General features: G+C 43.1%; 1 protein-coding gene across 6 annotated transcripts in view; it reads right to left on the bottom strand.

Annotated features, from left to right (window-relative positions):
• The window catches only part of ARHGEF9 (Cdc42 guanine nucleotide exchange factor 9), a 314,624-nt gene that overhangs the window by 243,622 nt on the left and 45,293 nt on the right, over positions 1–25,709 (bottom strand). For all 6 annotated transcript variants that reach the window (XM_038416958.1, XM_043492310.1, XM_043492311.1 and 3 more), the window contains exons 2-4: positions 19,197–21,259; positions 8,317–8,464; positions 5,000–5,109 (exon numbers count right to left, since the gene is read on the bottom strand). In XM_038416958.1, coding sequence (XP_038272886.1) covers positions 5,000–5,109; positions 8,317–8,464; positions 19,197–21,191 — 2,253 coding nt within the window. In that variant the 5' untranslated portion in view covers positions 21,192–21,259. The remainder of the gene's footprint in view (positions 1–4,999; positions 5,110–8,316; positions 8,465–19,196; positions 21,260–25,709) is intronic.

The following is a 25,709-nucleotide window of genomic DNA, read 5'->3' as shown; positions in this document are numbered from 1 at the left end:
CTGGTGCTACTAATGCTGATGCTACATTGACCCAACCTCTTGCTCTCGAACTGAAAAATTGCCATTCGCAGCATGGAAACTAGGCAAAGTTTCTTCCAGAATTGGGCCTGTGGTTTTGATTTACAAGCCTTTCCAGCTACCTGGAAATAAATAAATAAATGGATTGACAAGAGATATCCAAAACCCTTCAAATCTTAATTCAGATTTACAAATCTTGCCAAGATTTTCTGGCTCTCAAGGATTTGATTTACAGCCCTGAAGTTCTGAGCTCAGGAGATGAGAGATGGATAGGCTTTGAAATGCTGCCATTGGGATCTGTGATTGTAAATCCCACTCTCGCCTCCTTTAACTCAGTGGATCTGATTTATAAACCCTGATCAACTTTTGCACCCCTGGCTATTCCCCATAACTCAGCCTAAGTGACAAGCTGCCTAATTGCAGAGATGAGCAAATCTCGAAGGTGTTTTGATTAGCACTCCAATGTTGTTTCTCCGAGTTATCTGCATCTCTTGGGCTAGCAGTTCTCACAACATAATATTCTGGCACTTCTGCTTCTGACCCTGGCAGCCAGGTCTCTTTGTTCATCAAAAGGAAGTTCAAAGGTCCATTAACCTTTCCAGCACCAGAATCTCATCTTTATGTCATTCAATTGGATGGAAAAGCTTCTTAACCAAGCTTTCCTGGACCACAGAAATGTTTTTTGCATGACTTGAGATGAAAGTTTAGGGTCAAGGTGCTGAGTTTTTCATTTTAATCCACTTTCGGCAGGGCTCTCTAGTTACCTACTGGAAACAGGGCTGTTTGCTCAGATTGTTTGGGATACAGACTCTCTTCTTTTGTGTGTGCACAGTGCCTAACAGAATGAGGCCCTGATCTTTGATGACAGCCTATAAATGCTATTGAAGGACAAGTAATTAATAGTAATGTTTAGCAGACGTATTTTTTAAAATGAGGTTTAAGTCTTCCTGGTAAATCTCTCTAACCTTCTGTGCCATGGCATGTTAGAGATAGAACTATAGCAATAGAATCACAGTGTCACACTAGGAATGTGTATTATCACAACAGTGACAAATACCAAGGCTGCTGAGTGCAGACCTGTTCTTAATAGGTTAAGAAAGTTTGATTTATTAAACTTGGCTGACCACAGGCATGCATCATTCAGAGCCAGCTCCTGAATATGGTAATGTTGCATATCATATAATACAGCTGATGGCGTTCTCTGATAGGGCTTGAGTAGCATACAACAGAATATATCGCTATCTATAACAGCAGCTCCCCATAAATATTGTTGTTCTTCTTTATTCAGCACTTGGCTGGCTCCAGTGCACAGACAATAGCTCTGTTGGAGTTGGCTCATTTTATCGAGATGGCAAATTGCTAGTAGTTGGCAGTTTTGAGTCCCGTGTGCACATCACCAAGTGGCACATCCCAAGAGGCACTAATTCACTGACAGAGGTTCTGTTTGCTCCAAAATCCATCCATGCTAACTTATGTGTCAGCCAAGGGATGGGTGTCACTTAATACAACCAAGAGGGGGTTCTCCCTTTCTGTATCTCTGGTATCTGAGCATGCTCCCTCCTCCGCATTCCCAGCCCTTGCTGCCCCATGAAGAGGGTGAGGGATTCCTCCTCTGTCATGACACTGGACCACTCGATGACAAGGATACTTGGTGGATTCACTTACAGGTTCATTGATCTTTTCAGTCACATAGGGTATGTCTACACTGCAATTAAGAACCTGCGGCTGCCCTGTGCCAGCTGACTGAGGTTTACAGGGCTCCGAGCCTCTTTCACTGCACTGTAGACTTCTGGTGTTGAGCTGCAGCCCAGGCTCTCAGACCTTCCCACCTAGAGTGACCAGATGTCTCGATTTTATAGGGACAGTCCCGATTTTTGGGTCTTTTTCTTCTATAGGCTCCTAATACCCCCCAGCCCCTGTCCTGATTTTTCACATTTGCTGTCTGGTCACCCTACTCCCACCTCACAGAGTCAGTGCAACAGCCTGGAAGTCTACACTGCAAAGAACCAGCCCCACAGCCTGAGCCCCATGAGACAGAGTCAGCTGGCACGGCCCAGCCATGGTTTTTTAATTATAGTGTAGCCATATCCATAAAGGTCGTACCCTGTTACTTTCACACCTGGAAATTCCACAAGAAAATATTTAAAATGGCAGGGTTTCGCATCAAGACCATGAATCAGCCCTAGGTTTGTTCAAAAGTGTTGCAGTTAGTGAATCTCACAGCTGTGTATATTTCACATGCTTTAGGTGAAAGGTGTAACAACATTCTCACCACCAGGTTGGGTTAGTGCTGCTTGCTATAATAATTAGAGTGGAGCTCACACCAGAACCTTGAATCTAAACAACAGGTTTCTAAATTATTTAGATTATAGATTCCTTGGGACAGGGAGCTTATCATCACACCTCTGTAACAAGTCTCGCAACTCTGGGCACCACACAAAGTTCTAATCCAGATCGGAGCTTTGTGGCTGCCTCTGTAATAGGCCAAACAGCCACAAACTCTGGGAAGAAAGGAGTTTTCAGGTTTTTTGGCCCTCCAATTACAATAATTCTTTGCCCCTCAATTGAGTTTCTCAGGATCTCACAGCCTTCACAGATTTAACAAATTAAGCCATATAACACACACACACAAAGTAGTAAACCCGTATTATCCTAACCATAAAGACAGGGAAGTTGAAGCAAAGGTAGGTGAAGTGACTTGCCCAAAGTCACATAGTGAGTTAATGGCAGAGTCAGGGATAGAACAGAGGTGTGTTCTAATGCCCACCTCTGTGCTTTTACTACCAGATCATGCTTCTGCTCTTGATTTGTATGTATTCATTACCTGGCAGAGACTTTCAGCTCCATGTACACTCTGCATCCAATTAATGCCAAAGATACGCTGTCTACCAAAGTGGGAGGATCTCCTTACAGAATTACCCCTCTGGGAAGAGACTGTAATCCTGAGGGAAGTGAGCAGAAATTAAGGGCTGACCATCTTGATCTGACTCTTGGTTAAATGAATGTGATTCTTCTCTATGGATTATATTTCAGCCCACTAGATAAAGAAGTAATTGAAGGTGATAGTCAAGGCAAAAAGCTAACAGTTTTCAGAGTGGTAGCCATGTTAATCTGTATCAGCAAAAACAATGAGGAGTGCTTGCAGCACCTTAGAGACTAAAAAATTTATTTGGGCATAAGCTTTCGTGGGCTAACAGTGACTCCTAAATGCCAATAACCCTTCCCTGCATGTGTTCAGTGAAAGCTGCAGAACCCATCCCAAACAAGGAAATCAGAGTAGTCAACATGAGTTATCACCAGTGAACCATTTCTATCACGAAAACCAGATATAAAGCAGTACGGTCCTCTTTAACTATCATGTTTCATAAAGGCATCTGATCAGATAAAGAAGGGCAATTACATAGCGGCATAATAAAATTGTACAGACACAGCAGGGAGGCAGCAGCTGTGGGGGAAATTGTAACAGGCAACATGCAAGAGTGGGCTTAGTTTGGATCAGTACCCAAATATTCAGCTATTTACCCAAACACCTAAACTTCTGGGTGTAAAGAATTCATGTGTTGTGACAGCAGACGTAACTGGAGAGCTCAGACTAGCATTCTATAGGCGAACACTAGTACAAGGATGCTTTATCCTCTTTTTGGGCCCTGCCACTACAGGTCAATATCTCTCTCACTCTCTCTCAAAATCTGGGCTGGAAATAGCATGAAAACAAGGTCCCTTGTAAATGGTCAGTACTGTAATTCCCTTTTTGGTCCCAACTGGGAAATCTGGTGTTCATGGGTGCTGGCCCATCCTTTGCTCACCCCACTGAAAAGAAAGCCCTGTGCGTGGTAAATTAACTCTCTTTTCTGCTCTTTCTCCAAAAGCTCTTCTTTGCCGCTGTCATCCACATGAGCATCATGCTGAAATCAGTGAGACATCAGAGTACACACAGTACAATCAGCAATACAGCAATTGAAGTGCATCCTGCCTGAACATAGCAGAAAGTTCATGGAGGAAAGCTCCAGCTACCCTACTCCCCACCATGGCAAACATAAGCAAGAACCAGATTGATTCTGGTCCTAAATTGATTTGCTTACATATTGTCTAAAGCTATTTCTGAGACTCCCATCTGATCACTAAAAAGCAGCTTCCCCTCCCCACACCAGCTGGGGACCATTCAATGTACAGTACAAAAAGGATTAGCAATGTAGCTGGCTCATGATTAAGGCAAACCAAGATCCTCTCATGACATGTGCTGACCGCCTTCCGCTCCCAATGAAGGGCTTCCTCCCAGAGCCAGGCTCAGGAAAGACAAGCGTCACAACGAATTTCATGTAGTGAATCTGACTTCCAGGAAGCAAAGGTATAGCATGAGGCAGCTACCAAGAGAATTCTGAGCCGGAGATGTGGTGATATGCAGATCGGGGAATGCTGGCACAGCTCTTTGCCAATTTTCTTTATAGTTTGCCCACAGCTTTCTAACTCCAAGACAAAGATCCAGACTAGTCCCCACAACCCGAGTGGGTTTCACTAATGAGTTTGGAGAGTATACTGTCAAAAGTAAAAGGGATTTCATCTGTATTTGCAAAACACTTTGGAAAGGACCAACACAGAGATATGTCACAGAGATAGCGAAAATAATTAATCCAAAGGACATATGGTAATAGAACTACAGACAATTTGAAATTACACAGTTTCCCCCCATCTGCAAGGAATATTCAGCCAAAAGGAAGGGAGAGCCCAGGCCCTGTGTTAGGTTGTAAAGCCTCTGATTTATATCTAATGGGAACTAATCTGGGCAAAAAAGGTTAATGCTACAATCTTTATATTGCCATAAAATAATTTGCACTAATTATAAAATTACAAAATCTGCTGCTACAGAAACTGGATTCTGGAATCTTTTACTAAAGCATATTGTCAGATTCTAAGGCTAAGTACATACCAGACAAATGCCAGCACTAGAGCAGGTAAAAACATATTTCAAAAAATGCCTTACTTTATTGACTAGCAGCTGTTCAGCTCCAGGCTTCAAGGGCTTCCATCTCCTTCCACCATTCCTGTCATCTCTGCATACCTCCAGAGTCTTTGAACCAAGGTCGTTCTCAGCTGTAGGACAAAATCCACACAAAAAGGAATTAAAGGATAAACACCCTATTCTGGCTCAGTCTGTGGGGTGAGGACTGTTCTGTTTGAATGAAAGAAACAAGACAGTGTGAAAATACTCCTTCAAGCTCTACTTTTTTCTTTAAAAAAAAAAAAAGAGAATTTATTTCTGTGCCTAATTCATACTCTCTAGATGGAAGTAAAGTATCCGAATTTGGATGCTATGGAAATTCAGACATAACTTAAGAGCTTGGGCCAAATTCAGATCTGGTATAGGCAGGTAGGGGCAGACACACTGGATCACAGGCCAGGATGTTATTCCACAAGCTCAGGAAGAATATAATCTGAATACATTGTTATTAAAGGTCTGGTATCTCAAGGACCATATGTTCTAAAACACTTCTTATACATCTTTGGAAATCTGGGATTCCCAGCCCTGATGGTCTGCAACATGATACACACCTTGAAGTGGCAACTGCTCCTTTAATCTACGCAAAACAAGAACAGGCCATTAAAAGGCGGAGTACCAGAGAAGCCAGGATGTTTTCATCATCCCAAGCATCCTAGGCCAGTCCACCCATGGAAACAATTGCACTTCAATGGAATTGCACCCGCTTACACCAAGTCTGAACTTGACTCTATAGACAACTGAGCACCCCTAAGGATTCAATACCTGAAGTGCAGCTGGCTATTAAGCAGATACAGATGAACTAGGAGGACTAGATGATTCAAGAATAATTTACCTTTTATTAAATTCAGCTATATTGTTCTAATCAATCATGAATCCAGCTCTTCCTCCCAACCCTCACCCGATGGGCATAGCACAGTTCTGGGCAGAAGCCTTTGCTCTAGTTTAGAGAGCTCTATTTCCCTCTCATATTGCCCATGGTTTTGTTTGAATCACTCCGCCAGTCCACCCTTCACACAATGCTTGCCTGGAGTGATATCCACTGGGAGAGATGAGCTGTAGAAAGGCACCACATGTAGGTCTGCAGCTGCTGCTAATGCAGGCTCCTGAGTCAGCAGGCCACACATGGCTTGAGCAGAGCACAGACAGTGTTCATTCACTTTCCCTGGGGTCTGTCATCCCTTTCAGGAAGGAAAGAGCTGAATTCCGGAAAATTTGCCTGAGAGATATACAACATTGATTTCCCTTTTTCCAATCCACCCCTAAGTCCAGACAGCAGTTGCACTCAATGATAATCTAGGATGGCTGCGTGACTCAGAGATGGGCCCAAACTAAAATCCCAGATCTAAAATATCAGATCCGGACTGAGAAACTGGCCAGTGACAGGATGAGTTGAAACCCTGTATCCAAGTACTCCTGAGCTTTGGGAAAGTGGAGATACGAGTCTGGACCTGAACTCTGCAGATCAATTTCACCACTACCTTACAATGGATCTATGTGTAGTGGGTAGCGATACAGTTTGGAAGATAACAGCATCTGGCAAACAGAATCAGCTAGACCGTATTAAACTAGTTTTAGCTATGAACTGCTCCCCATGCAGACAGGTACCTTCCAACGGCAAGCCTGGAGGTGTGGTTTACTCTATAGCACAATTAAATGAAGACCTACTGATAGTTGATCCTACACATCTCTTATCAGACTACCATGCTGTGCCTCTACTGTGCCATTCATCTGAGGATCTTGGAGTACTTCATAAACAACCTTCAGGGGCGTTAAAACATGGGGTTTTGTTCTGATTCCCAGTAATAAGCTAACTGTGAAATTCATAGCCATGGACCCAATCCCACTCCCAACTGAAGTTTTGCTGCAGATCAGGATCCAGACTTGGAGATGATTAGAGCTGGGGCTCTGTCTCAGACCCATCTCTAGTTACGGAATTGCATTCAGGGCTGCTTGAACAGGGAACCTGATTTTCTTCCAGCATTACTGGGAGAGAGAGAGATTGCACTGAAACCTATTTCCTAAATGCAGCACTGACATAGTCAGCCTGCTATTATTTTTAGCAGTGCATGTTTCTCTTTCTAGTCTCTCAAACAAACAAAACCAAACTAAGCTGCAGCGTGAGCACTGATTATAACTAAAAGATGATAACTAAAGAGGCATTGTGCAGATCCTGTAACACTTGCATTCTTAAAAAGGCTTATCCACTTCCACTCACACACTAGAAATGTTTCAGTAAGCAGCTGCTTCACCCTTTCACCCCTGGTTCTTCTCGCACCTGCTGTGCTGGCACCACCCATTAACACTTGGTTGCAATCAGTGGCATATTTGGATGTACCTACACTGCTGGTATTCTTGACCTGGACATACCAAGAAATCCTAATGTTCAGGTGTTAGTAATACTGACCCATTGGGAAAGAACCTCCATACTCTATTTGTCATTCTTCCTAATCAGAGAGGTTGGACATTGAAGACACTTATTAGATCACCAGCTCATTTCCCTGCTAGTGCAGGACTGTTCCCTGCAGTACATTCTCTCATGGGAGTAGATGACAGGGGATGGATCACTCAATGATGGCCTGTTCTGTTCATTCCCACTGAAGTACCTGGCATTGGCCTCTGTTAGAAGACGGATACTGGACTAGATGGACCATTGGTCTGACCCACTATGGCCATTCTTATGTTTTCTCCAGAGTAGTTTGGAGCTAGGACTTGTACCACTTTCCTTGGCCAACTATTTCACAGCATAATAGATTGTACTCAAGTTTCTGATAGTCTCTTCCTCTTGATCAGAAAGAAGATCCAGACTCGAAAAGCACTTTTCCTTCTGATGTCACATTCCCAAACAAACCTCCCACCTGAATCTCTGAGAAAATTTAGCTGATTGTTCATTTTCTCAAATGGCAATATTCACAAAGAGACTACTAAATTACACAAAACTGTCCAGGACACAGAACTGGGAAGAAATCACCATGTACAGCAAATGAGGTGAAAACCCAATCACAGTTTGCCAAAAAGTTTTTACACTTCAGAGCACCATCCATCTCCCTTTTGGGTAATGAAAATCTGGGGACAGGAATTAAAGAGGGGAAAGACCCATTATTTGCAATGCACATGAAGATTCTAATTCGTCAGGGTTAAACTCTCTACAGCTCGTTGCTATGGCAACCTGTTCCCCCAAATTCCAGATTTATAACAGACAGATGTAATTCCAGACCATCTCTCTTAGTCCCTAGTCCAATGCTTCCCTTGCTGCTTTGATTAAAAGGCAAATCTGAGTAGTCAAATGAAAGGCGACTCACCACCAGTGCTCAGCAACAGCCGCCTCCTCCAGCCCAGTTGGTCCAGCCCCATCGGAGTGCTTTGGGAAAGGGGTAAGGAGCGACATCTGTCCAACAGGATTTTGAAAGGAGGTGCTTGTGGTGATGGATGAAGAGGGTGAGACATGGGCTGGAAAGAAAAAGATTGTGGGATAGGAATATTACTGCCTATAGTCTGACAAAGGTCAGGCTCAAGTATGGCACTTTTAGTGCAATACCATGAGTTATGCTTTTCTCCAAGGATCACTGTAATGCGCCCTAAATGGGCCAAATAAATCCGTGACCACTTAATTGTTTTCAATAGAAAGATTTAGACTTGCTGATCGTCTCTGTATAGTAACATATTTCATTTCTAGAAGATCACGAGCTTGAACTCAGATCCAGGGATAAAATTTTCAAAAAAGCCCACAAATCATTTAGGAGCATAAGCCAATGGAACATAGAGTCTTAATTCTCTTGGGCACTTTTGAAAGTTAGACCTAAGGTCACTAGTGGTCGAATGTTGTTCCTTCCTGGCCGTACTTTGCTGGCCTACCTGAAACCAGTAGTTTGTTATCTCAGTCCAGTTCCCATGTTGACATGTAACAGCAATCACCACTACCACAGTCCACATTAACTCAGAGAGGTCAATAACTGAATGGCATGGAAAGCGAACTACAATGCACTGGGACATGATCCCTCCAACACTGGAGGAGGCACACAGTCAGGGAGCAGCGTGAGGAGTTTGCACAGTCTTTGCGCGTGCTATGGTTAAAGAGGAAAACATCAGCTCCTGGTACTGGCTATCTTGCCTCTTATGCTATAATTTGTTTTAATTACAATGTCACTTTTTTTTAAAAAAGCATAGCTAACTTTACTAAGAACACAGAATGACACTTAAGGCTGAGAGAGCCAAAGCAGTTCCAGCAATACCCTAGCTGAATTATTCTGAGTACTGTGGATTTTGTTACTATAACAATACCTGTCTAAAAGTGAATGATCTCTCAGGTCCCCAAAACCTTATAAATACAGCTGCTTTTCTAGTCATTTGCAGGTGAGCATATTAGGTGTTTTCCAGTGCAATAAACAGAACCCTACACTTGGTATTTGAACCGGACAGCAGGTTGCAACTTTGTTATGTCTAGTAGGTATTCTTGTGGAGCAGGTAGGTTCACTAAGGGGGCACAGAAGGCCATCTGGGCAGGAAAGGATTCTGTACACCTAGGTGGAATTTTATTACTTTTGAGGTGCATGTGGTTGTAAAAATTATCTAGATGATCCTGCCCATTTAAGAACCAAATCCAATAGCTCTTGCCTCAGCTAAATGTAAAGTGTTGCATAGGGCTTGCTTCAGCCAAGTCAAAGTATGAATCATTGCAAACAAGGAAAACTCACCTAGCTCCCTTCCTCTTCACAGACAACCTTCTCCCCCACACTGCAGTCCACATCTCTCCTCTAGTGTGATTGGAGGCATTAATTAATTGTCTACAGCTGATCCAGCCCTGGTACCTAAGCAAATCCCCTCACTCATTACAGACCTTCTTCTGAAGGAGAGTGTTAACCCCTTCCCTGCCAACCCCATCAAAGAGTTTGTGTCTATCTGAAGCATGTCATTAGCCCCTTGTCTGAGACAAGATACCAACGATATTTACCATTACTCAGGTCTGGGTTCCAGTTCATATTGTTCCTGTTAGAGCTGCAAAATTCAGATATGAATACAAACTCTTCTAAATTCTTTTGGGTCTTCTGAGATAGGTTTTGGTTTGGCTTATTATAATGATAGGGGCCAGTTGTGAAGTTACATTAGTAAGCATGAAATTGCAAGGGCTTCCAATCCTCATGCTTCAGGGCATAAGTTGATCACCAGCTGGAATCAGGATGGAATTTCCCCCCCTCTCTCCCCACACACAAATGGACAGTATTATAACATTAGCTGCATTATGTTCATATTACATCTTCTGAAGCATCTTTCACTGGAGTGTGTTATTCACAACACTGGTTACTGTTGTATTCTGTCTCCCAAATGTATTTATATGGTGCCTGTCGCCATCATTTCTAGTTCTGGGATCACAATTCCTATGTTCTTGCTAGAGACAAGCCACAAAGTTTAGATTCAGACCCAGATTTAATCCAGTCAAAAATGGAGTGGCAGGGAATTTGAATGTGAGAGGTTAGTTAGGACCCATCTCTAGTTCTTGACTGCACATGCCTCTGTACTCTTTCACTACACTTAGAAATAGTATCAGAACGTCTATTTCAACTGAAGGGGTCACACAGAAAGGAGTAAAAATTACAGAGGTGGTTTCCTTGTAAGTTGATTGCTAACTGCTAACATGACCCATACATTATAGCCAGTGCCTGTGAAGTACTACTGAAAACAAACAAACAAAAAGGCTTTGCTGTTAACTGAAGCACCTATAAAGTGTCTGAGTACTGTTTGGCTGTGCCTCCACCAAGGTAATAGTGAATCCAGACAAAGAGGCAATTGCCTTTAAGACTAATAGAAAGAACACTGTAACTTTTCCTCTCTCAAGCAGTGACTACCTTTCATTAGCTAAAGAACAATTGTCTTGAAATGGCCAAATGTGCAGTGACTCTCTGAAAAATGGGTTCATTTTTTAGAGTTATAAAATTCAAAATCAGGCTTTCATTTTTATTCTGACAAATGATGAGTCTCAGATACACTCTGTGAGTTAGGAAATCAGCAGAAATTTCTGTGGACAATGTAACAGTAACAACTGGGAGATTCACCAGTTCCAAGGGACCATTGTGATCACCTAGTTTGACCTCCTCTACAACACAGACCACGGAACTTCCAAAATCATTCCTAGAGCAGATTGTTTAGACTAACATCCAATCTTGATTTTAAAATCACCAGTGATGTAGAATCCACCATGACCATATGTAAATTGTTCCAATGGTTATTACCTTATTTTTACTAAGCTTTTGGGCTAGATGAGAGTTGCATCTATGTATCTTAGGTATTTACATGGCCCCCATTACCACAGTGAGTGAGTGCATTTAATGTATTTATCCTCAAACATTCCTGTATTTTGAGAATAAATACATTTTACAGATGGGAAGCTGAGGCAAACAGAGAATAAGTTACTCGCCCAAGGTCACGCAGGAAGTCTACATCAGAATAAAGAATTGAACTTACATTCCCCAAGTCCCAGGCTAGCATGTTACCCACTGGACCATCATTCTTCTCTTGATTAGGAGACACAATGGTAGACAAAGTAGGTCCCATTTCAAGGTACATTTACCAGCCATTCCAGCTTTATGTATGTTATGAATGCAGGAGGACTTCCTTGTAGATGAACTGGCAATAAGACCGTTAATGGGAAGAGACTGCAGGGAATGTGTGACATTTTATAGTTTTATTATTAATTATTATTTATAGTACAGTAATGCCCAGAGACATCAACTGGAATCAAAGCCCCAGTGAGCGGGACATTGTACAAATACATAGTGTAAAACAGATTGTAAGCTGTTTGGGACAGGGAACTAATTAAAAAGCCACAAGTAGTTATAACTAACTAACATAGGGAGTAGGGAACAGCAGATCACAATTAGGGGAACATGTGGTTTCATGGATTAGCCATGTGCTAACTAGCTGGTTGAGTCAAATATATATGAATGAAGCCACCAGCCTTTACATACACTGCCAAACCTCTCACTGACAGCAAAATAACAGTATTCCCAGACAAAACACCAGTTAAAGAGAAAATAGAAAGTTTTTTAATTCAGATTTTACTAGTACCTTGTGGTTATTAAAATTAAAAAGTATCTGAAAATCAGAACAGCCTGGAGTTAACCAAGTTTCACTTTTCATTAAATAGCTAATAAAAGTCACTTATGCATATTGAAGATCAGGATTTGGCCCCATACAGACAAATGGCCCTGCCACTAAAATGTAGCTACTACAGAATAGAACATAGCAGTCATTTGGCCCAAGCAAGATTTAAGAGAGTGGGGAAGTGAAGTATCATTTCTTGATTTCAAATATTAGTATAAACTTCATACTAATATGCATGCAGAGTGTAATCAGTGGTAATCCAGCTGGAAATGGGCCAATAATAACTCTGAGTTAGAGAGAGAACTCTGATGATCAGCCCTAGGAAATATCCCTTCTCCTGGCTACTGTGTAGTTACAGGTTTCTGCAGTAATCTTTGCAACACTAAATGCCAGATGGCCAATACAACAATAAGCTAAACTGAAAAGGCCACTGTGAGAACTTGCTGAACATTTCCAGCAATTTCTTGTCAAATAGAGAAGACAAAAGTAGCAGCTTCTCCCAGTTGTGAGAAGCAAATTGTACCAGCTGCTACAAAATGAAGATAAGCAAAGCTGCAAGTCTTTGGCTGAATTTAGAACTCCTGAGTCCAAGTCCTGTGCTTAATCTGCAGACTATGCTGATTCTACTGAATGCACCAGTCCAGCCAGAACAGGCATGTGCAGAGAGAATGCCCTTCTGAGTCCCTGAATTTCCCAGGTATAGCCACATGGTGTGCAGTTACTGCCTGAGAAATTATATGTGCCGCTCATGAATTAAAATATCAGTTACTCTCCTAGCAAATAATATTTGTGAGCATTGCTCACACCTCAAAACGTGGAATGCTTTATGGGTGATTGTTGGTCATGCTCCCAACTAATATGGCCTGCTTTATGGGGGATCTTTAGTGGCAGTAACAATGTAAGCAGGTTTGTTCCGTGAATGATATTCACCAACACTAAGGTGAAGAAGTGGGCTGTTCCACCAATGACCTTCAGCAGTATCAACCACAGAATGAGGGATCACTTCATAGCAATCTGGGGCAGTAGCTGCCTGTTTTATAAGAAAACCCCTCCATACCCAGATAGTCTCAAGCAGCATTCAGAAACTAATCTGAATAGATCTTCACAAAGGAGCTTAGGCAGCACTTACAGACAAAGTGGCAGGGGTCTGTGAGTGAATAATCTGTTGTGGCTCAGGCGCAGACAGTCATCTTGACACGGCACCCAAATCCTGAAGATGACCTTCCAGACAGGGCTGCAGTCTGCAGGAATCTGACTTTCACAGCTCTGGCTGCAACATGCCCCCAGAAAAAGTAATAGAGACAACATACTTACTTACCGGCTTACTCCATGCAGCTACAAGAATCTGAAGGAATCCATAAGGAATCCCTTTGGACTGAAAATTCAAATCAGTAGGTAGCTGGTAAAAAGTTAGTTCCTGAAAATCGAAACATACTGATTTCACCAATAGCCAGCAGAGGGCACAAAAGGATTGCAGTTAAAAGCCAACCGTGCTTTCACTGTTAAGAGCGACACTTTCTATTAAGTGTGGAAAAGGCTGGGCTGAAATACTCAGTACCTGGAGATAACTGGGATTTTGGGGGGGAGGGAGGGTCTCTACAATAGAAGTGGGCTTGAAGTGGTGTTTGAAACATGAACCCAGATTGAAATTTTGCAGTTGTCCCCCATATCATTCCAAAACCATGGATCTATAACATCCCTCCCTCCCAAGAACTGGGTGATTAGAAATCAAGAGCTGGATTTTGCATTTAGGTGTGTGTCTGCTCTAAACCATTCTACAGCAACGACCACCAAGCATCCTCCCTTCCCACCCAGCCACCACCTCAAACTGATGGAAGCTGGTAGAGTACATTGTTACATCAAACCTGGGTATGCCTGGCTCCAGGCTGACTTCTTCCCGAAATGCTGATATTGTAGGATTAGCAATTCGGCAATGCTAGATGCTATGAGGTCACTCCTGGGAGCAGTGTGCCCTTTTTGGGTGAGACGATGTGGATTGCAGGGAGATGCTATATTTCTTGGAATGGTAGAAATGAAGATGGCAGCTTTGGCCAGTTTGTAGGTCGGGTTTTTAAATTGTCTGAGCTCCAGAGGAACTTGACGTTCACCTTACCAGTTGTTTCTAATATATAGTTCAGCTTGTTAAGGTTATAACTAACTTTCCATATGCAACCTGATTTTAACCCCTACTATTCTTTAAATTCCTCAAATTCTTTCTGGCTGAATGGTTTGATATGTCCCAGGAAGAGAGGAGAATTTTGAGTAGGGTCGGAGAGCAAATGGACAGGGCAAGTTTAAAGTTAACTAAAAATCTGAAAAAGAAGTAGGTTTTTACCCTCTGAAAATTATTATTATTATTCTTATTTATATTAGGGAGGGTAGTGTCTAGAGACCTTCATCAACATTAGAATCCCATTGTTCTAGGCATTGTACATACACATAACAGCAGACAGTCCCTGCCCTGAAAAGCTTACAGTCTATGACACCAAAAAGGGAAACAGAGGCAGAGAGAGATGACTTGTCCATGGTCACATAGCAGGTCAGCAGTAGAACTAGCAATAGAACCCCCATGTCCTGAAACCCAGTCCAGTGCCCTGCGCACTAGACCACACTGCTTAGCTACAGACTTTTAGCTTTCTTGGGAATGTCTGATCTCACAAAGAGCCACATCTGGAAACTCCACATCTGTTTTATTCATTTGTCCTCAATGAGGACCAGGGCCTTTGTATATTTTATGGAAGGTTGTTTTGCAGATATTGACTATGACTATTTCAACTTCTGAGAAGTTTGCAGGATCCCTGGCACATTTTAAGCCTCACAGGATTTATCACTTAGTCTTCACTGCGGCTGGATTCTCATCTTCCCCATCTGAACCACCCACCCTAACACCACCTTCCCCCTTCACATGCCAAGTACTTCACCTGAAATACAGCCCCTTCTTTGAGCAATGGAACCGCAGCCTAGAGAGGTTGGTGGATCCGCTCACAGGTGTCCAGGGGCTAATGGATTTGTCCTTGTATCAGCAATAGTACAGAGATCTCTACTAGTGTAATACTCCAGTTTAAGCATGTCGAGTTTGGGATGAAATATTTCCAACTGCCACTCCCTGATAGCACAATCAGGCAAATCCCCCGGATACATAAGAATATTTTGTATAGAAATTCCAGATGGGCTCTCCGCTCCCTTCAGGCCATGTGCCCACGGCTACTGCTGCTTTTCCAGCATCTTCCTCCTTTGCAACTATTTTGGGCTTTCCTCTTCTGCTCCTGCTAGAACATTGGTAAGTTGTAACTGCTTCTGATTCTCTAGCTACCACCATATCCAGCTTTGGAAAACCAAGTGAAAACTGCCACTGGCCAGATATTTTCCCTTTAACCCGAATGTTCTTTTCACCAAAAGAAACTTGAGCATCCTGGATTCCCGAGGCTGGATGACAATTATCCTCATCACACTCCACAGGAATTCCAGGGGAAGTTTCCTGCCCAATTATGTCAAGCGCCATACTAGATTAAGTTTGTTGGTAATATCTGTGAGCTCCAGCAGGCCGGCCATGATCAGAGGACACATCACATATCCTGTTCATGCAGCTAACCTGGGAAATCATTTAGATTTAGCTATAAAAGCCCTGAGATTACATATAAAGATATATAGATTACACTCAGCTACCTACTGGGTTGGAGAGATTAATGTTAGCTTGCTTGCGCAGTCCATCATGTTTCCACATTGCCTCCTATGAATTGAACACTGTCTGACAAGCCACTGCCCTCTCTTCACTCAAGACCTTCTTAAGGAGCATTTCTTCCATGAGGCCCACAAGAAGGGATTTATCATTAAACAATTAATTATTTTTAAAACATAGATGGGCAAACTATTGCCCGCAGGCCACATCCGGCCCATCAGACCATTTAATCTGGCCCTCAGCTCCAGCCGGGGAGTGGGGTTGGTGGCTTGCCCCATTCCGTGCAGCTCCAGAAAGCAGCCAGCATGGCCCTCCTCTGGCTCGACCCCACTCTGGCTCCTACATAGTACATGGAGGCGTGGCCAGGCACCACCCCCACAGCTCCCATTGGTCACAGTTCCTGGCCAATGGGAGTTGCAGGGGTGACGCCTGCAGACAGGGCAGCATGCAGAGCCACCTGGCCACATCTTGGAGCCAGAGAGGGGACCCCCCTCCTGCACCTCAAACCCCTCATCCCCAGTCCCACCCCAGAGCCCACTCCCGCACCCTGAACTCCTCATATCTGGCCCCACCCCAGAGCCGGCCATCCCAACCGGAGCTCTCACCCCTTCCCACACCCCTACCTCCAATTCTGTGAGCATTCATGGCATGCCATACAATTTCCATACCCCAATGTGGCATTCAGGCCAAAAGGTTTGCCCACCCCTGGTTTAAACCGTTCTCTTCACTGCTGACTTTCCCAGTGCATCCCATCTTGTAAGTGTCTGTAATCAGATGTCAAGCTCTCTGGGACACAAACTGTCTATTTTTATGTATTGTACAGCGCTGTGCCCATTGTCAGGGCCAAATTAATATAGCAAGAAATGATACACATCAGAATAGCCATATCCATTTCAGCCTGGAGTTAGGCATCCAGGAATTTTTACCTCAGTATTTATAATCTGCTGCCATTTGCCAAAACATCTTTTTTTGGCTCAGACGTTGTAATGACACCCTTTTCCAAGAGAGACTAGTCTCATCACCTCTGCAGTGTCTGGTCTCTGCAAGCCAGGGGAAGGGAGGAAAGTTGTTCATAAACTGGCAAGCATTCCCCTTCTGGCACCTAAAAAAATGCCTTCCATCCTGTCTCGGGATCACTAGCAGCAGCCTGTGTGTGAAATGAATTGCTCCGTCTCGGTCCAGTTCCAGGAGCACAGGCATCCACAAGTCTCCAGCACAACTGGCACTGAAAGGAATGTGTGCCTTGACCAACTGGGCAAAGAGCCAGTGACTGAATGGACCCCATGTGTTGATGATCTCTCTCATACACAGAAACTGGTCCCTCCAGGACAGGCTTGAGGCCCATTAGCATGTGACAATGAGGGGTAAGAGCACACCACTTCTGCTGTCCACACTATACCTGTCACATATGGAGAGGTACATAGGTACTCAGAGGCTACAGAGATGAGCACAGAATAAGGCCTTGATCCAAAGCCCATTGAAACGCAGTGGGAGTCTTTTCACTACAAAGGCCTTTGGATTGGGCCCCAGGTTTGGCATCAGACCGATAGAGAAGCCAGACATTTCCTGGTGCTACCAACCTGCAATATTTCACCTGGAAAATTCTTTTTTTTTTTAAATAGATTTATAACTTGGCTCTAAGGTTGGGTTGGGGCTTTCAAAGGGGGCTATCTGAATTAGACAATGGGAATCAGGCACATAACTTAGACTCTATGTTCTTTGGGGCAAGGACCATCTCTTTTTCCTGTGTTTGGGCAGCACCTGGCACAAGGAGGTCCTGGTCATGACTGGAGCTTCTAGATGCTACTGTAATGCAAATAATCATTAACAATAGCTCTAGGTCCATTTGAAAATCCAAGCCTAGGGCTTGAAACTAAAGTGCTGAATACACTTTATCCACTGGATGCTTAAAAATCCTGCATAACCTGAAGAATTTCAGCACTTTAACCTTTACTTTTCATAGATTTCAAGACCAGAAGGGACTGTTGTGATCATCTTGTCTGCCCTCCTGCATAGCACAGACCAAAGAATGTCCCCAAAATAATTCCTAGAGCAGATCTTGTAGAAAAACATCCAAGCTTGATTTAAAAATTGCCAGTGATCGAGAATCCATGACACCCTTGGTAAATTGTTCCAATGGTTAATTACCCCACTGTTAAAAAATTTACACCTTATTTCCAGGCTGAATTTGTCTAGCTTCAACTTTGAGCCTTAGGATCATTATCTTTCTCTGCTACACTCTGAAGAACCCATTATTAAATATTTGTTCCCTATTTAGATGCATATAGACTGTAACCACCTTCTCTTTGTTAGACTCAAAGATCTCAGTCAATTTAGTTTATCACTGGAAGGCAAGTTTTCTCCTTTCATCATTCTCATGGCTTTTCTCTGAACCCTCTTCAATTTTATCAACATCCTTCTTGAAATGTTGGCACCAGAACAGGTCACAGGATTCCAGCAGCAATCACACCGGTACCAAATACAGAGGTAAAATAACCTCTCTACTCCTATTTGAGATTCCCCTATTTATGCATCCCAGGATCGCATTAGCTGTTTTGGCCACAGCTTTACACTAGAAGATCATGTTCAGACGATTATCCACCATCACACCCGAATCTTGTACAGAGTCACTGCTTCCTGGAATTCCCCATCCTCTAAGTATGGCCTATATGCTTTGTTCCTATACATATGCATTTATACTTAGATGTATTAAAACATGTTGTTTGCTTGTACCCAGGTTTCCAAGTGATCCAGATCGCTCTGAGTCAGTGACCTGACCTTTTCATTATTTACCATTCCCCCAATTTTTGCATCATCTGCAAACTTTATCAGTGACCTAGTGTTTCCTTCCAGGTCATTGATAAAATATTAACTAGTGTAGGACCAAGAACCAAGCCCTGTGGGATTCCACTGGAAACACACCCGCTCAATGATAATTCTCCCATTTACAATTATATTTTGAGACCTATCAGTTAGCCAGTTTTTAATCCATGTAATGTACCAAGTCAAATCTTTGAATGAGTTAAAAGTGTGGGGGGGAGTAAGGGGGTAAGGAGAATTAAAGATGCTTTTTGGAAATAACTGTAAAGTTTTTCTCTATGCTGGGAGCGTTTTTGCCACAGCTACCCTTCCATAGGCACATTGATGTGTGTGATGTGACCAAATAGTTCTAAAACAAGTAGCTCAGAGATACCATCAGCCTACTGATTCCTTTGTGTCTGCTTTAAAAGATGCATCCACGGCCTTCATCCTTACATGATATAAAGGTCTAATTGAATTGGAAGACCAGATAAACTATATCAAAACCAGTTTTGCTTGTAGACCTTCTACCCAGGAGGGAGTATTGTATAATAGTAATTGTATAGTGTCTTATTGAGACAGTGTTACAGTGAAGATTGGTCATACCTTTCCATTGTTGAGTTCCCCGAAGGAGACAATTGTACAGAGGCTCATCTGGATCTGATGGCACACTTTACTGTACTTAAAGTGATTTGCTTTGTCTGGCCTCTCCATGGAAATTTGTTCTACTGGTAAACTTATTTTATGTTCTTTGATAAGAGAATCCTCCAGTTCTAAAGCTTGCTCATTATCTGTTGCATGTTTTAAAAGAGTAGCTGCTAAGAGGCCTTGAGTACCAGCCAGAGCACTCTCTGTTTCCTGAGTATCCAGTTTACTCTTAGAAAGATCTTGAGAATGTGATCGAGTCTTGTCCAGGTCCTGAATATCCATTGGAGTACTCCTAGTGTCCTGAGTATACTCTGGAGTGCTACTCAGTTCCTGAATACCCAGTTTAGTCTTGGCCCTGTCTTTCAAATGTAACTCAATATTTCCAAGTTCCCAAGCATCCGTCGCCGGAGAGCTGCCCGAGTCCCGAGCATCTGCCGCCAGAGAGCTGCCTGGGTCCCGAGCATCCGCTGTCGGAGAGCTGCGCCGGTCCCAAGCATCTAATTCAGTCACAGGCATGTCTGGAAACTGTGATAGAGCCTTAGATAGGCCTTGTATGCTTAACAGAGCATAACAGTCATCTGGAAGTTCTGGCAGATGGGAGATGGATGGACCTGGCCCAAGGTCAGGAAGGGATGTTTCATTAAAACTATCATTCTCATTGCTCAGAGCAGAGCTGCTGATCTCTTGGGATAAATCTGCTTCAACACTTCGCTGAGGCAGTGCTTTTCCTGTTGAACCCTCAGAACTATGATTATCCCAGATTCCAGAATCTGGAGATCGCAATGACATTCCCATTGAAGAGAAAGCTCTGGCATTTTCACTTTCAATAACCAAAGACTCTTGGTGGGAGGAGGCTTCGTGCCTCTGACTGCTGAAATTGGACTGAGCTCTTTGCTCTCCCTGCGAAAATGTCCGGGAAGAGCCTCGCCACTTCCTAGCTGCCTCAGCCACACTGTTAAAGAACCGAAGAACACCACCAAAGTGGCTGGTTTTCATTTCACCGTTTGATTTTTTAGGCTGGCTAAGATTCTCCTCACATCTCATATCAAAATCAAAATAAGAAGCAGAATTATCAGTTATATTTTCTAAGTTCTGGAAATTTGTTTCAACACTTTGATCAAGCAACTTTGAATTATCTTTGCTAGACAATGAAATTCCCTTCAGATAGCTCCAGACATCAGAGCTTTTTCCTCTCCTGCTCTCCTCGGGAAGCATGGGACACCTCTTTTGATTGTCCTTTTCTGTAATCGCAGAACTCTTAGAATTTTCAAAATTCAAAAACTTGCTCTTTCTAGCTGACGTTTTATGGCAGTTACTATCATTATCTTCACTGTGTATTCTGACACTAATATCCCTGAGCCATTTATTTTCATTGGCATCAATTTCTGGAATGTTGACATTTAATTCTACGTCTTCAAAGGAAGAATCCAAATCATCGATGTACCCTGCATATGAATGACGGAAAGGCCTCTGACTGTCGGCTAGTTTCTTAATCCTATAGGCTGCCCTTTGGTCACTGTCCTGGTGGTCCTCCTCAGGGATGCGAGAAACTTTGGCTTTGGAGGGTCTCAAATCCACATTCTTAGACATGCTGGAGGTTCTTAGCTTTTTTAAGGACCTCACCCTCTCCATGAAGGACATCTTGCGTTTTTCTTCTAAGGTCTCTGAGGTATCTCCTAGCAGAATCATGGACTGAGGTCTTTTGTTATTCATGAAGGGACCTTTCCTTCGGCTAACAAAATTCCAAATCCGGTTGCCCTTGGCTTTCTTTTTATACCTGATTGCCTCTTCCCTTGCATTTTGGTTGATGCCTTTGGAGTTGCAGTGCTGAAGGTCACAAATCTTTAATGTCTCAGTGCTCCCATCCTCTGGATTGGCTCGAAAAATCTTGTTCGTGTATCCATTTGGCACCAGCCCAGCATGAGTGTGCTGGCAATCTTCTATAATTTCCATAGTTCCAGTTGGCAAGTTGACGTAGAATGTCACAGCTCCATTGTCTTCAGAGTATTTTCTTCATGGGGCTTAAGGAAAAAGAAGAAAAGAATGCAATTAGCAACACAAAGGGATTTTAAGGTCACATTTCTCAAAACACCAAGAGCCAAATCCTCGCCCTACTGATGTCAGTGGAGGTTTCATCATTAACTTCCATGAAGCTGAGTTTCTGCCTCACACATGTGTAAAATTTAAAGTTGCTTAAACATTGATTCAGTTTTGAGGAATTAGTGACAACAGATAAACTTCCACACATCAGTACAGGATACAAAAATGCACACATTTTATGATAAAATCTCCTCTTGACCAGAGGCCCAACATGGTGTTGAACACATAAGAATTTGGTTGGTTTTTTTTGGGGGGGGAGGGGAGAAATTTCAGCAAAATCTCTTTATAAATGCAACTTACATCTTCACCAGACCAATCCGTCATGAAGTAGCAACGTATTTACCCTTGAGCAGTTCCAGTCCTCTCCTGGCAGCCATTGCAAGAGGATCCCCAATGCTCCCTTCCCTGGAGCTCAGATAATTGATGGTCCGTCCATGCCCATTCTAAAGAGACAGTCTTTAGATCTCAACCCTTTAACTGTGTCAGCAGCATGGGGACCCCAATGCAGGACAGGGAGTTCCAAACGGAAGCTCTGGGCCACCACTGTGTCGTATCATCATGTGTACAGGTTCCATTGACATGAGCTCCAACGTACAATATTTGTGGTTAGGAATAAAACCACAAGAGCAAGGTGCAGCGAGAGGTGCCAGCGGCTCAGCTTTCTTTGTGAGGATGTATTTGAACTCTCAGTCATATGCACAGCTGAAAACAGAGCCTAACCCTCTTTTGCCACAAGTGGGTCCTCTGCCTAGTACAGCCATGCACAACAGAGCAGGATTCCTCTCTATGACATTGATCCTGCAGATCCTTGCCCAGGGCACAAGGCTGTTACACTTCAGTGCAGTTGCAAGCAGAGCCTGTAACTGGATATCAGCAAAGTTAAGCTCTAAACAGCAGTAAGGCCGCTGAGCACTCTTATTCTCAACAGCACAGGGGAAAGATAGTGGCAGGATGTGGGCAAAGAAGGGGTGGATCTGAGAAGACTTAATAAAGACTTAATAATAATAATAAATTAATGTGGCCTTCCTCCTGCTTCAAGGATGGAAGAATAGCAGACTGCACTACAGCACTCTCAGTAACAAAGCATCAGCACCCTCCCTATCCAGCTAATCACTTCTTATTTTGCATTTCTATATGCAACCCCCCGCACCTGCACTGTGCAGTTGGTAATTTCATTAATTATTATTAATAATCATGTTTATTGCAGTAGTGCCTGAGGACCAACCAAGTTTGGCCTATGAGACAAGTCAGGTGGGGGACCCACAGGGCTTATGATCTGTATTGACTTCATTTCAAATCATTGCCACCAAATCTAAATTAATTGGGTGACACCTCACATAGTGACAGGTGAACCTATAAGGTTGTTATATAACACCAGGGAACTCAGATGTTTATCCAAGCTAGTTTGTGACCCTTGAGTCAGCACCTCTTTAACACTGCCTTTATTTTTATATGAATTAAAAGCATCTTGTTTTAGTTTGTACCAAGCCACCTGGGCAAGTGTAAATGGCTTTGACTCTGGTGATAATCACCGAAATAGACAGAGGTGAAAGACAGTTACAGATAATAATGAAACCAGATAATAATGAGTTACCTCCAGTGTAACATAAAATGCCCCAAACTCAAAGCAAACATACTGCCTTGTTTCAGAGTAGCAGCCGTGTTAGTCTGTATCCGCAAAAAGAACAGGAGTACTTGTGGCACCTTAGAGATTAATAAATTTATTTGAGCATAAGCTTTCTGGGGCTACAGCCCACTTCATCAGATGCAAGCAGTGGAAAATACTGTATTCCACTGCATGCATCCAATGAAGTGGGCTGTAGCCCACGAAAGCCTATGCTCAAATAAATTTGTTAGTCTCTAAGGTACCACAAGTACTCCTGTTCATACTGCCCTGTGCAGATCTGGAAAAGTAGGGCAAGGTCATGCTTTGCTAATGGTGAGGATTCTCTGTACCACACCGCCATCCAGCTTTGTGATGAAGAAATCTTAAAGGATGATATTCACCCCCCGGGCAGAGGCCTTGCATGGGGCCTAGGCACCAATTAAGTCCCATTTAAACTCTATGTTGAGGGCTTAAGTGGCACCCAGGTGTCTTGTGTTGGCCCAGTTTGGGGATAACAGGAAAAATAAATACAAAAACTGCAATTTTTTGTTAAAAATACTCATTGCCAAGCAGGACTATTTGCCCTTCAGCAGCTCTGGAACTAGCCAAAGATTCCTAATCCCTAGGGCCGTTCAAATCACTTCACACACATGAATTATTCACAGTGATCATGGCTGTAATTTAAAGAATAATAGAAATGAATGGAATTGAATGGCTGGGAAAGGAGCATTTTAAAAGTTGAAAGCTGAAAGGCCACCACGCACACTGGGGTGAAAGGCAAAGTCACAAAAGGCTTTTATTTTTCTTTTGTCTTCTTCATTACAATTTATAATTTATTGTTCTTTACCGGGTGGATTCCATCTGGGGAAAAGAAGACTGAAAAGAAACTGAATTGTCTACAAACACATAACAGGGATGTTTATAAAGGAGATAGGGATCAGTTTTGATTTGTCAAAGAGACCAAGAAGCAGCCTCTCCAGATCCTGAGTTCACGGCTCACAAAGCAGGGTACAAAAGGGGCTTTAAGCCAGATGTGAATTGGAGCAGTTGCCATGGAACCAGTTCAAGTGCACTGCTCCAGCCTCCTCCCCCCACTCTGTGTGCTGCACAGACACTTGCTTTCGAGACTGGGGTTGAGCTGTTGCCCCGTTAGTCTCTTCCCACCACCACTTTGCCCAAACCACTAAACAATTTGCAGTTCAGTCACCACTGTGGACAATGATGGTGCCAAAGAGATTCTACTATAAGAACAAATGAGTAACGGGGATGCGTAGCTCCAGGGCTGGGTGAAATATGGCACCTCTAAGTCACCAGTTCAAATCCTGACTGAATTGCTAGTGAAAGAAAATTGTCATTACATGACCTACAGGAAATGAGCAAGGTGGTCTCCCTTTAGTTCCCGGGGCCAAAAACCCAAACACAAAAAAGGCTCTTTTATTGGCAGTTTCAGGAAAGAAGCCAAAAACCAAATGGGTCCAAACTATTCTCAGAGCTGAGGGAAAGCAGTGGCTCTTCTCATGCTCTAGCTGTTTTGAGGATAAACAGAGGCCTTCAGTCTGCCGCTCTAGCACCTCTGACCAGCTCTATATTCTCACACACACACACACACTGAATGAGGCTCAGGAGGTTTATCTATATATAAACCATCTTAAAACTTTTAAAGAAATAACAGCTCCATTTGTGACCACCTTTGCAAATACCCACACAACAGCAACAACACAGCTTCAACAGATACTTCCGCATGGCAGCAGACCCTGGGGAAGGTTTAAGAGGTCAACAGGAGCCTATCATATATTTGATGTGAGAGGCCCAGCTTATTTTCGTCAGCCTCTCACCAATTAAGCATGCAGGACTTTTTATACTCCTCAAATCTCCTTGTTTCCCATGCTGTGCACACTTGGCAACTGCTGGCCTTCCTCCTTGTGTACATGAAACTAAATCTCCCTCTAGAGAGGAGCCTGTATGTTTGGCAGCCAGCTCCATCCTATTATTAAAGCACCTGGGTTTGTGGGAGGCACCCGCACACCTGACCCTCAGCTCTCCCAGGTTTTCAATCCAATTGGAAAACATTAATTTTGCTCAATCCAGTTGGATGTATATGTTTTTCATCCAAAGGGTCTAAAAATGCTTCACAAGCAGTGGTAGCAATGAGCAGAGGTTTGCAAGAATTCTACGAAGATCAAGCAGAGGAAAAGAAGGGGGAGCTACAAATGGGCTAACCTCCCACTGATTTCAATGAGATCAGAGTAATAGTACTGTCATTTCAGCAGTGCCCAGAGGCCACAACTGAGATTAGAAACCCATTGTGCTAAACACTGTACAAGCACATAATAGCAAACAATCCCTGTCCCAAAGAATCTACAATTTAAATAGGCCAGACAGAAAAAGGGTGGCAGGAAAAAGAGACTCACAGAGGTGAAGTGGTTTGCCAAAGGTCACACAAGTCAGTTTTCAAGCAGGGAGGAGAACTCAGGTGTCCTTACCTTAGGGTATGTCTGCACCATAATCAGAGGTATGACTGCAATACATGTAGACATACCGAAGCTAGTCTTGATCTAGACAACTCAAATAACACTAGCAGTGAAGCCATGGCAGTACAGGCAAGCTGCTTGAGTACATATCAAGGGACCTGGATGGGCTTGTATGGCCCCTGCTGCTGCGGCTGCTTCATTGCTATTGTTATCTTAGGTAGCTAATATGTCAACATGTTCTGGGTTCCATCTCTGATTGCAGTATAAGGTATAGCCCCCATTCGAGGCCCTACG

The sequence above is a fragment of the Dermochelys coriacea genome, chromosome 9 (genome assembly GCF_009764565.3).
Source record: "Dermochelys coriacea isolate rDerCor1 chromosome 9, rDerCor1.pri.v4, whole genome shotgun sequence".
In the NCBI taxonomy this organism is placed as follows: domain Eukaryota; kingdom Metazoa; phylum Chordata; order Testudines; family Dermochelyidae; genus Dermochelys; species Dermochelys coriacea.
This window is presented reverse-complemented; position numbering and strand designations above follow the sequence as displayed.